The 12,793-nt window shown below is 41.6% G+C and overlaps 1 protein-coding gene across 1 annotated transcript in view; it reads left to right on the plus strand.

Moving 5' to 3' along the window:
- Nucleotides 1-12,578, plus strand: part of UBXN4 (UBX domain protein 4) — a 29,179-nt gene extending 16,601 nt beyond the window's left edge. Inside the window, exons 7-13 of the mRNA XM_084643973.1 lie at nucleotides 2,436-2,490; nucleotides 2,707-2,871; nucleotides 4,696-4,823; nucleotides 8,703-8,805; nucleotides 9,370-9,501; nucleotides 10,413-10,621; nucleotides 12,000-12,578. Of these exons, the coding sequence (XP_084500099.1) occupies nucleotides 2,436-2,490; nucleotides 2,707-2,871; nucleotides 4,696-4,823; nucleotides 8,703-8,805; nucleotides 9,370-9,501; nucleotides 10,413-10,621; nucleotides 12,000-12,138 (931 nt within the window). The 3' untranslated portion in view covers nucleotides 12,139-12,578. The remainder of the gene's footprint in view (nucleotides 1-2,435; nucleotides 2,491-2,706; nucleotides 2,872-4,695; nucleotides 4,824-8,702; nucleotides 8,806-9,369; nucleotides 9,502-10,412; nucleotides 10,622-11,999) is intronic.
- Nucleotides 12,579-12,793: the final 215 nt, after the last annotated feature.

A 12,793-nucleotide genomic window follows, 5' to 3' on the forward strand; every position in this document is an offset into this window, starting at 1 on the left:
ATCCTATAAGCAAAGCAAGTTAGATCTTAATAATAGGGATTAATGGAGAGGCTGGGAGTGGGTTGTTGAATAGACATGTTAATATTTTTCTACAGATTTGAGTGAAACTATTTGGAAATGCAAAGCAGAACTTGATTCTGTTCACTGTCCAAGAAAGATTTTGATATTAAACTTGGGTAGAGGTGGGTTGGGTCCTCTAAATAGCTCAATGGAGTGACTACTGCCAGTGAACAAAGATTGTTTAGTGAATGTCCTAAAAACACCTAAAACTGAGATCTGGCTCCTTAGTAACTCCTGGCTGAGAAGTGTTTAAGTGAAGTAAAAGGTTTTCCTAAAGCAATTAAAGATGCCTGTGCTTTCATTGAATTAGACCTATGGTTATATGGCTAACATAAGGGTAAAAAGATTCCTTTTACTCTGCAATATGGCTTAAATGGAAGAGCGGGGAGCCGGGAAACCCACAGAGTTAAGGTTGCCTGGGGGTAGCCCAGACCATTCCAGAATGTCAAGTTCACAAAACTCAAACCTTTGAAAACCAGGAAATACAGAGTTAAGTTAAATAACTGTACAACCTTAACTCTGCCTCCCCTGGAGCTGGCAATAGCCCTGGGGAACTCCAGCTGCATTCAGTTTGTTAGCTGTAGCTGTATTGAATGATAGAGGAGCAGTTGAAGCAGCTTGGAAGAGCTATGATAGCGATATGTGGAGATCTGGATCCGAGTCCCGTTCCCCCATGTGTGTTATCAAAGGAAGGAGGTATATATATACCTTGACTTTCCAGTCTGCATCATTTCAATACATATTTGTGTTGCTTGTGTCTGTAGCAGGGCACTGGGGTCTTCCTGACATGTGTATTGTCTCTAGTGCGGTGGGATATGAGAGTAGTCTGTGGATTTAGTGATGAGTAGTGGGAGGTATAGATTTAGGTGGTATCTTGTGTGTAAGTGTGAAGGGCCTATAAAAGGGTATGAAGTGGTTGTTAATTTTTGCAAGTGTGTTATTCTGTTGAGTAAGTAGGCTTAGTGTTTGAGTGACGGAGTAGCATCTGTCCATTACCATGAAAAAGCAGACTGGGGGAGTGTGTAATGTTTTATAGGCATATTGGGACATCACTCAAAGAACTGAGTTAAGGTTGTATGGGCATTTACTTAATTCTGTATTGCCTGGTTTTCAGAAGTTTAAATTTTGTGAACTCAACATTTTAGAGGGACACAAGCTATCGCCAGGGAACTGTAACTCTGTGTTAACAAAGTTTTTTTTGCCATTTAATTTCCTAGTGTTTTAAACAGAATAAGTGTGTGTTAGTGTTCATTTAGACAGCTGTACTCCTCACCTAGGGTTGCAGGTGATATGCTACTGAGCTAGGTAATCAAGACCTAACTTTTATATAGTGCTTAGATCTCAAAGAACCTTACATTATTATCCCCATTTGACAGATGGGAAACTGAGGTGCACAGAGGTTGAAGTGACTTGCCCCAAGTCACCCAGTGGGCCAGTGGCAGAGCTAAGAATAATCCCAGTTCAGTTGCCTTTCCACTGGAATGGGCATGATGGCTGTGCTTTGTTTGACTTGTTTGCAATGTGTAACTGGAGCAATGTGCCCTGGTTTGGATTTGAATTCTCAGTGCATGGGTTAGTGCTCAAATTCGATGATCACGACTCATTCTTGGAACTGCTCAGGTCCTATGATTTAGAGGTAATTCTCCAGATACTTAGCCATGTGCAGAGTGAGAGGCTATACAACTACTTTAGTCTAGTCTCTTTGCTCTCAATACATCATCTTCCTGCTCAATAAATACACCAGCCTGAAGAATTTATCACTTACATATCTGATAAATCTCCAGCCATTTCCTGGTTCAGTTCCAGAAGGACTAAAGCTATTACCGTTGTTGAGAGGGCGAATTCAAATGGATGAAGAAACAATGTGGCCCTGGGGAACCTGCTCAGTTGCAAAGGAAGGCACGGGGAGGCAAGGACCTTCTGGAGCTCCTAAACTCTACTTATGGATAGATGTGTGGGAAGGGACGTGCAGTGCTCCTGATCTTCCCATTGGTACTGAATTTGAAATCTTGGTTATGGCGTTTTCTTTTTCCATTTATAGAGTGAAATATTCAACCATAAAAATGTGATATTTTTACACAGTCAGTTAATGATAAATGATAGAAGGCATATATTAAAACAGCTAACATCAAATTATTGGAGACTAGAAACTGGTTGGTGAATCAGCACCCAATTTTCCACATAAGGCAAACCCTATTGGTTAATATAGAATAGCTCCATGAAATAGGATTACTCTCATAAATTCATAGTCATCTTCATTAATAATTTTTGACAGAATTGAATTTTGTCTTATCCTTTTAAAAGCCAAAATGAAAATGTTAACATTTCAAACCACAGTTGTAAGTTCTCTTTTAATCTTGGTGGTTTTTATTTAGAATAACAAAAAAACTTGAAGAAAAACGAGAAGAGAAGAGGAAAGAGGAGGAACAGGTAAAATGTAACAATTTATTACTATCAGTGGTATTCTTATTTGGTTTTGCTTTCAGTCTCTGAGATCTTTCTTTAAATAACACTCATATAAAAACTAGATTTAAAATCTAATCTAATCTTCAGTGCAGGCTCCAGTTCAGTTAAATCAAGCTTTGCCCTTGTTCAAAAGAAATATTTTGTTGTTTGAATTCTGTAATGTGTGTCATCTTCCTTCAGAAGGAAATTAAGAAAGAAATTGATCGAAGAAAAACGGGGAAAGAAATATTGGACTACAGAAGACGACACGAAGAAGAATTGACAAAGCGAATGTTAGAAGAAAGGAGCAGAGAAAAGGCAGAAGAAAAAGCAGCTAGGGAGCGTATAAAACAGCAGATTGCAATGGTGACGTTTTTATTTTTTAAATATAGATAAATTGATCAGATTACTTGGGATTTAGTAACTCATTGCAAGGCCGCTCCCTCCCACCCTCTCAGTCTACTGGAAGACTAAAATAACAGATTGTACACCTATTGTAAAAGTGTTTGAATCTCATCCTTGCCCCTCCCCCCCTTTTTTTTTTTTGCTATTGGAAGCTGTGCTTTCAGTTAATGGTTACTGCTGTCAGAGCTTCTGTAGGCTGTAGATTTTTACAAGAATCCAATTTTTCAGTTTGCAATCAAGAATTTGTTTTTCTTTATACAAAAATCCATTGAAAATGGATTGTGCACACAAACAAAAGCAAAAGGTTCCTTTTTCTCACATACCAAGCAGCAATTAGCTCAGCATATGGCAGAGACCAGAACAAGTTCAATGGGGCATGAGAGAGATGTGCTATTTTTTGAATTGGTTACTAGTACTTTGTGCATTTAGTTCCCTAATAATAATTTTATATGTTTAAAAAAAGTCTAGTGATGTGTCTCTTCTCATTCTGTCTCTGAGCGAAAGTAATGATACCAGAGCTTCTCTGAATATCACGTGAGCAATATGGAGACTATCATGAGAGGCATCGCTGGGCACAAGAGTGGCTACATACTGTTAAATGTGGTTTAGAAATGCAGAGAGAGATGGCGTGAAATCACCTTGAACCCCACATCTTCGCAGTTGCCTTCAAAATTAAAAACATTTCTTGTTGAATAGTCACATCTCAACCAATAGAAATGCCTCCTTCTAGATCAGTGTTTTTCAAATTGTGGGTTGCGACTCACTAATGGGTCGCCTTGCTCTGGTCAGGGACATTAAAAGTCCTGTCGGTGGTGCTGCCGAGCTAAGGCAGGCTAGTGCCTACCTGTTCTGACACCGCGCTGCGCCCTGGAAGCAGCCAGCAGCAGGACTAGCTCCTAGGTGTGGGGGCCACTGGGCTCTGCCCGCTGCCCCCGCCCTGAGCACCGGCTCCGCACTCCCATTGGCCGGTTCCTAGGACTGGGGAGGGGCGATGCTTGCGGGCAAGAGTTGCACGGAACCGCTTGCGCGCCTCCACTTAGAATCCAGACCTGCTGCTGGCCGCTTCCAGGGCCTGCCTCTGCACCCTGGCTGCACTGCTGACCGCGAGCTGCTGGAGGTAAGTCCACGCTCCAACCCCGCACCCCTGCCCTGAGCCCCTCCCAAATCTGCAACCCATTCCTGCACCCCAAACCCCTCCTCCCCAGCCCCACCCCAGAGCCCTGACTCCCTGCCCCAGCCCTGAACCTCCCCCAAACTTGGAACCCCTTCCTGCACCCCAAAGCCCTCATACCTAGCTCCACCCCAGAGCCTGCACCCCCAATCTTGAGCCCCTCCCACACTCCAAACCCCTCATCCCCCGCTCTGTTGAGTCATGGGTGTCCACAATTTTCTTCAACTGGGTCCCCAGAAAAAAAGTTTGAAAACCACTGTTCTAGATGATTCTCAGAACTTCATCATTATAACTTCCTGTGATTAGAAATTAGGGCTTGCATTAGTGTTATACCAAAATCTGTTTTAGAAAAATTCGAACAAGCTTGAATTCCAGTATTCAGTAGAATGAATAACTTATCAAATAACAAGATACAGGCTGAACAGTTAGGCGAGGGGAGGTATTTCTCTCCTGCAGTGTCTGCAACATGACTGGCTTGGCCTCTTTTTCCCCCTTCCTCGGCTCTTGTCAAGAGCAAATTTTTAATTGCAGATTGCATCAGTTACTCTGTCTGAACAGGTATTAACACACATTTTACAGCACAAGTTAACAGATTTGTGTTTGTCGCATTAAAGGATCGTGCTGAAAGAGCAGCTCGTTTTGCAAAGACAAAGGAAGAAGTAGAAGCTGCAAAAGCTGCAGCTCAACAAGCTAAGCAGGCTGAAGTGGAAGCTAGAAGAGAAGCCTCTCAGAAGGAAAGAAGGTGAACAGTGTGCCAGTATACAAATGTGTATTTTTGGGGAGGGAGGTGAGCAAACTACTAGCCTTGTCTCTAAAGTAGACACTTTTTTACCGGAGCCTAATCTACTAGATAACACTATGCTGGAATGATTAAACATTGTTGATGTAAGGTAAGCTTGTTGATTCTTTCAAGAAATATGTGTATTTTCTAGTTATCTGCTTGAAGCACATTATTCATGGAGGCTCTCAGACTGATAAATAATATGATCAGGAATAAACAGAAATCTTATTCAGAATTAACAACTTTTTCCCCCTGTGCATTAAGTTAGAGAAGCTTATTGTCCGTTTTTCATTTTTTCTACTTGATGTACGTACAGACATGTGGCTTTCTTTTATTATCAGGAGCAGGTTTGTTTTCTTACATCACCTATTTTCACTTATGCGTTATTTCTATGGACATCTAGTTTGTGCTGGTTAGGGCCCTAGGCTCTATGATAGGCAGTAAGATCATAGATTCAGGTTAAAAAGAGAGGATTTTATCATGCAGCTTGACTGTGCTTATCTATCAGTCTTTTTCATCAGTATGTAAAAGTGCAGAGGACTTACCAGAATTTTGTAAAATGTCTGGTTTCAGAGTAACAGCCGTGTTAGTCTGTATTCGCAAAAAGAAAAGGAGGACTTGTGGCACCTTAGAGACTAACCAATTTATTAGAGCATAAGCTTTCGTGAGCTACAGCTCACTTCCTCAGATGCATATCGTGGAAACTGCAGCAGGCTTTATATATACACAGAGAATATGAAACAATACCTCCTCCCACCCCACTGTCCTGCTGGTAATAGCTTATCTAAAGTGATCATCAGGTGGGCCATTTCCAGCACAAATCCAGGTTTTCTCACCCTCCACCCCCCCACACAAATTCACTCTCCTGCTGGTGATAGCCCATCCAAAGTGACAACTCTTTACACAATGTGCATGACAATCAAGTTGGGCTATTTCCTGCACAAATCCAGGTTCTCACATCCCCCCCACCCCCATACACACACAAACTCACTCTCCTGCTGGTAATAGCTCATCCAAACTGACCACTCTTCAAGTTTAAATCCAAGTTAAACCAGAACATCTGGGGGGGGGGGGGGTAGGAAAAAACAAGAGGAAACAGGCTACCTTGCATAATGACTTAGCCACTCCCAGTCTCTATTTCAGCCTAAATTAATAGTATCCAATTTGCAAATGAATTCCAATTCAGCAGTTTCTCGCTGGAGTCTGGATTTGAAGTTTTTTTGTTTTAAGATAGCGACCTTCATGTCTGTGATTGCGTGACCAGAGAGATTGAAGTGTTCTCCGACTGGTTTATGAATGTTATAATTCTTGACATCTGATTTGTGTCCATTTATTCTTTTACGTAGAGACTGTCCAGTTTGACCAATGTACATGGCAGAGGGGCATTGCTGGCACATGATGGCATATATCACATTGGTGGATGTGCAGGTGAACGAGCCTCTGATAGTGTGGCTGATGTTATTAGGCCCTGTGATGGTGTCCCCTGAATAGATATGTGGGCACAATTGGCAACGGGCTTTGTTGCAAGGATAAGTTCCTGGGTTAGTGGTTCTGTTGTGTGGTATGTGGTTGTTGGTGAGTATTTGCTTCAGGTTGCGGGGCTGTCTGTAGGCAAGGACTGGCCTGTCTCCCAAGATTTGTGAGAGTTTTGGGTCATCCTTTAGGATAGGTTGTAGATCCTTAATAATGCGTTGGAGGGGTTTTAGTTGGGGGCTGAAGGTGACGGCTAGTGGCGTTCTGTTATTTTCTTTGTTAGGCCTGTCCTGTAGTAGGTAACTTCTGGGAACTCTTCTGGCTCTATCAATCTGTTTCTTTACTTCTGCAGGTGGGTATTGTAGTTGTAAGAAAGCTTGACAGAGATCTTGTAGGTGTTTGTCTCTGTCTGAGGGGTTGTCATGCACATTGTGTAAAGAGTTGTCACTTTGGATGGGCTATCACCAGCAGGAGAGTGAATTTGTGTGGGGGGGTGGAGGGTGAGAAAACCTGGATTTGTGCTGGAAATGGCCCACCTGATGATCACTTTAGATAAGCTATTACCAGCAGGACAGTGGGGTGGGAGGAGGTATTGTTTCATATTCTCTGTGTATATATAAAGCCTGCTGCAGTTTCCACGATATGCATCTGAGGAAGTGAGCTGTAGCTCACGAAAGCTTATGCTCTAATAAATTGGTTAGTCTCTAAGGTGCCACAAGTCCTCCTTTTCTTTTTGTAAAATGTCTGTTATATTTACTTATGTGAATTAGAAGCCCAGCAGTATCTTTTGCATCTACACTAGTATTTTCCACTTTTGTAGTGCTGGTTTAGCTCGAAGGGATAGAAGCTCTACCTTGACAACAGTCATTTCAGCAATACTGGACTGTCTTCTAGCTCTGAAGCAATCTGGACTTTCAATCAGCTCTATAATAGGGCCATCTAGTACATCACTCTGCTATCACTTGTTCCCTCCAGTTTACAGTAGTAATGTTCCTTGGAACCTTGAGGAATCTTGTTCGTGTTATTCCACCACTTCCAGAGCCCACTCCCTCAGTATGATACTTGAGAATATTAAATTATTAGCAGTGTTGATGGATCTCCCCTTAGCAACCTGTTCTGTTATCACTTATCTATGCAGACTGCCTTTTTTTTTTTAGTGGTCATTTCATCTGCTCACAGAGTATGGCAGATTCAGGCCCTCAGGGTGGGTCCCCCCTACATAGTGTTTCATAAGGACAGGGTCATTCTCAGACCTCATCTCAAGTTCTTGTCCACAGTTGTTCCATGTAAACTAGTTCATTCATCTCCCAGTTTTCTTCCATAAGCCCCACTCAATCTTGAGGGAAGCTCATTGTCCTTTTATGTTGATTAGGACAAAATCATTTAGAGGTACATTTAATCTATTGCTTTGTAGAGGTCAGGAAATATTTTCGTATTATCTAAATGGGTATCTAACTGTATAAAGATATGTTACGAGTTGGCCAGGTTAGATACATCTAGCTACATTACAGCTCAGGCAGGTTCTGTTACTGTTTGAAGAGTGTCCCTAGTTTTCAAAGCTAGGGCAGCTACATGGAGCTCAGTTCACACATTTACAAGACCCTATTCTTTGGTAGAGGCTTCCAGATTGGATGCCTGCTTTGGTAGAGTTGTCGTCTTAGTCATGCTTTGAGAAGGACTTCTAATATTCACCTCCAAGCAAACAGACAACTGCTTGTTAGTCAACAATCCACATAGACACTCACTCAAAGAATGAAAGAACCCTGCAGGTTCTTCGAGATGTATTGTCCACATGGATTCCATGACCCCTCCCCTTTCCCCGCTGCTCCCCTGGGATTCTGTATTGGCGAAGGATGGTGGGGGATGGTTGGGCCTATCCTGCTCTTCATGTCTTGGGTCTGAAGCACAAAGACATCTAGGGTGCAGGCGCTACCTCAGCAAACACTGCTGCCCAAAAGAATCTGATCTCTGGCACATGTACCAACAATAGAATGCATGTGGACAACACTGAACTGTAAGTACCCTTCTCTTTGAGTAGATTGTTCACACAGATCTAACCTCCATCCCTATTTTGGAATCAAATGACTTAAGTAGAAGAAAGTGAGTGGGGGGACGGTTTGGAACTCTTGGCCTTTCATACAACCTTGCGCCTAAAGCTCATTTCTGAGGAGTGTATGTGTGATACATTGACTACTATTTTCCAGAGCATTCCAGCCTTCGGTCCTGTGCACCCCAGATTTGTGGCTCTATACTGACTGACTTTAATAACTTAGGGAAGTGTAACCATTCTTTTCTATATTTGAATGCTAAAGGACACTTGACTGAAATTCTTGTGTGCACTGACTAAAAGTGAAATGTCTCCCACAGTGCTATAGCGAGAATTCAGTTCCGCCTCCCAGATGGATCTTCTTTCACTAATCAGTTTCCTTCTGAAGCCCCCTTGGAAGAAGCTAGGCAGTTTGCCGCACAGGTAAATTTAATGTCTTCTTTATTTTTAAGTTACAGAAGAGGTAATCCCAGAACACTTAAATTTATCCATAACAACTGACACACTCACCACTGTTTTTAGAAATTGAATTTTTTTAATGTTGGGCTCAAAGTTGTGTACTGTACTCCCTCTTACTGCTGAGATGGACTTTAAAGGCTGCCGGATGTTGAATGTAAACAGGTTCACAGCTGGCACATAGTTGTCTGCTTGTCTGACCACCAGTCTAGGGACTCCATTTTCCCTTCCTGTTGTTTACAGTGAGGGCTCTGATTGCAACCTTTTCAGCACCACCTACTGTCTATTTAATAGAGCAGCATTAATTCTTTTTTGGGAGAAGACCCATTCTACCCAGTGAAGAATGTGAGTGACGAGAGAGGAAATCGAATATGTAAAACTCATGCACTTTTCCTATGTGAAGGTTTCCCATATTTTGAAATAGAACCGTGGGGTTGTTATAGGAAAGCATATTGGAAGAGGCAAATCTCTTCATACTTTGAATGTAAGTTATAACCCATATAAAAATGTTAACTTGTTGCATTCTTACAGACTGTTGGCAACACTTACGGTAATTTTTCATTGGCTACAATGTTTCCCAGAAGGGAGTTTACCAAAGAAGATTATGGAAAGAAATTATTGGAGCTAGAGCTTGCACCAAGTGCTTCAATAGTATTGTTGCCGGCAAGTATTCACGAATAAGTACAATATTGTATCTTTCATTACAGGTACAGTTTAGACTTAAATGTCTATTTTATCTTACCCTTCCTAGGCAATTAGTGTAATTCTTTAATACATTTTTGTCAAGATTTTTTTGTCTGTTTGGAAAGATGACTCTCCTCATGGTGTGCTGTTGATTAGTGGCATCAGTTACAACTCCATAGTTAAGATTGTATAGAGATTTGTGCTTGTAATGGAGATTTAAATCCCTCAGGATTTAGGAAACTTGAAAGTAAATATGTTTAACAGTTAGAAGCTGCTAAAACAGATTCGTTTAGAATTTAGACTTGCACCCTTGCCTTTTCTTTCTCTTCCCCTAGTACACTTAGCCATCTTGTAATGCAATTAAGTTAATGTTCATGGAGCCCTAGACACAGGCTAGCATTTAAAACTAAATCGGTATTATTTTTAAACCCCATGGATGAGCAATGAAAATGCCTCTCACAAAATCACCACCATACAGCACTGGTAGTGAAATGCCAAAGCATGAGCATGTTGCTGCCTATGCTGGCTCCAGTGACCAGACTGCCTTCTTGCTTCCCTGCTGTGCTCCCATAGTCACTCAGCCAACCCTTTACAGTAGCACTCCTCAGTCACTGCGAGACCTGGTGCAGAATGTTTTGAAAAATATTCACAAATAGTTTATTCAGCTCTAAGTTATTAAGCTGACAGCTGCCCATTTGTATAGTCAGTGCCCAGAACTCACTTCCAGCACACATTATGTCATTGTGGTGGAATTGGAGATGTAGGACAAACTGAAATATTTGAGCAACTACATATATGCATTTAGCTATTTTTCAACCAGTAGTATGTCAAATATCCTGTCTAAATCTGTTGCTCTTTAAAATGTCTTAACTTCCTTTGTTCTTGAATAGGCGGGAAGACCTGCTACTTCAGTAGTACAGGCATCAGGTGGAGATCTTTGGAAATTCTTGGGCATAATACTGTATCCACTCATAGCTGGCTGGAGATTTATTAGCAACTTCTTATTTACCAGCCCTCCCCCCTCGCAACCTACAGTAAGAGCAGGACATCAACAAGAACATTCAAATCCTTCACCATCTACCACTATGGAGCCAAGCAGGTAAGCAGATCTGACTCGTCTCCCATAGGGCTAAAACTGCATATATCTTTTTTTTTAAACATCCTTGCTGCTGGCCCACAGTGAGGTAGGAAGGATGGTCTAGTCTAGTGCATCAGCTACTGGACTGGAACTTGGAGACATGGGTTCAGTTCTTGCCCAAGATCACATAGGAAATGGGTGGCTAAGCCAAGTCTCTTAATCTGTCTTGAGTCCAGTGGCACCTTAAAGACTAACATTTAATTGGCCATAAGCTTTCGGCAGGCAGTCTTAGAAGTAACAGGGGAATTCATGACTCAAACCCAGCCATCTATCAGGCTCTTGATTATACCTTGGAACTTGTGCCCTGTTGAGCTAGTTAGTCTTGCATTAAGGATGTTTGAGTGTTATTGCATAATCAGTAGCTTTAAAGCAAGGATTCTCAGGCTAAATTATTTGGTGGCCTCAGAGTGCAGCCACCAACTCTTGCTGGTGGCTACTCATGCTTTTTCCTAAAATACTTAATTACCTTTAGGAAAAACAAATAAATATGCACAAATACACATCCAAAACATTGTAATTTATTTATTGCTAGCTAGTAAGTCTGCTATGAAAAGTGATAGTAACAAACCTATAAGTATTGCTTTTACAGTAGACTCACTCAGCCCTGGATCGGGGAGGGGCCAGAACCCAAAGCCAGGCAGCTGGGGCTGGAGCTGGTCTTCCATGCCAACCCTGGGAAGGTGGGGAACTCACCAGCTGCCTGTTCCTCCAGCATTGTGCCCCAGGTGTCTCCAGAGGGGAGCAGGGCACAACTGGAAGCCCCAGCAACCACCACCAAGGCGTGACAACTGCTTTCCTCCACCCCCATCACAGCCCAGTAGGCTGTGGCCACAAAAAAAGCCCCTGGTGGCTGCATTTGAGAAATACTGCTTTAAAGAATAAAATGGCTGGGAGAGTTAGTGCTGTAGTGCCAGACTATCAGATAACTGTCTCCTAGTCTGTTCTCTCTCCTCCATTTTTTCATACTGCCCTCAACTCTTCTCAAACTGTGGTTGTACAGGAAAGTTACCTTATGTGAAAGTTGAAGAAATTCTCATTTGCTTCACCTTCTCCTTACCCCCAGCAGCTGCAAAGGCTTTCTATCACTATCAGATCAACTACTTAAGGCTGGTTTGTTGGTCATTTCCATAGCAGACATTTATTACAGATGGAGGATCTGCATGGCTCCTAAAGTCACAAATATTTTCAGCTAAATTGAGCTCTGTGGTCTGTAGGAAAGCAATAGATTGCAACTTTGTTCCAGTCAGAGCCAACTTCAAAATAAGAGGCATAGAAAAACATAATATAAATGCAATTGCTGTTATGGAAACTGTTCTTAAATTGAATTTTCTTTGTCTAGGCAAGCAGTCAGGAAACGAGTACTGGAAAAGCGTGGGGAGGACTTTAAAAAAGAAGGAAAAATTTACAGATTGAGGACTCAAGATGATGGAGAAGACGAAAATAATACTTGGAATGGAAATTCCACTCAACAGATGTAATTTTGAGTAACTGGGCAATAATCATTGTTTTTCTTATTTGATTTAATGAAACTAAAAGTTCTGCTGGATAGTGGGGCTTATGGGTTACACTGCCTGAACTATATAATACTTTATTTCATGACTGAAATACAAAACTGAAGTGCTATGCTATTTAATACAGTAAAAGTTTAAAGCATTTGAAACTTCTATCAGCATTTACTAGCCCTACTGCCATCTTGGAAGGCATTTTTTAATCTAGGACGATTCTGTTACAGCAGTCTAAGACCCAGCATTAATATGAAGTTCTTGGTAGGCCAGTGAGTGAGTAAGCTGAGTGTGTCAGAAGCATTAGGTAGCAGATCAGATATGTTTAATTTTCTCTTGCTTCTGCAACTGCCAGCAAAACCTTGTAGTTTTTAATCCTCAAGCACTCAATAAACTGTTTTTCAAAAAACTAACAATTTTGTATATAATTTCTCTGTGGGATAGTGTTTTATAGAGTATTCCTTTTATGTACACTTCATACAATCCAATGGATTAAGTGTATCCCTTATTTCCCAATGACTTTTTGCTGTGGAGCTGCTTTAACCATCTACAATTTCAAGACTTACTCTGCTTCTAGCAGCTGCAAGTAACTCCAGGATAGTGCTAAGTTGGTTCAAGGGAACAAGCTGTG

Source organism: Lepidochelys olivacea (genome assembly GCF_965140295.1).
Source record: "Lepidochelys olivacea isolate rLepOli2 genome assembly, chromosome: 11".
Classification (NCBI taxonomy): Eukaryota; Metazoa; Chordata; order Testudines; family Cheloniidae; genus Lepidochelys; species Lepidochelys olivacea.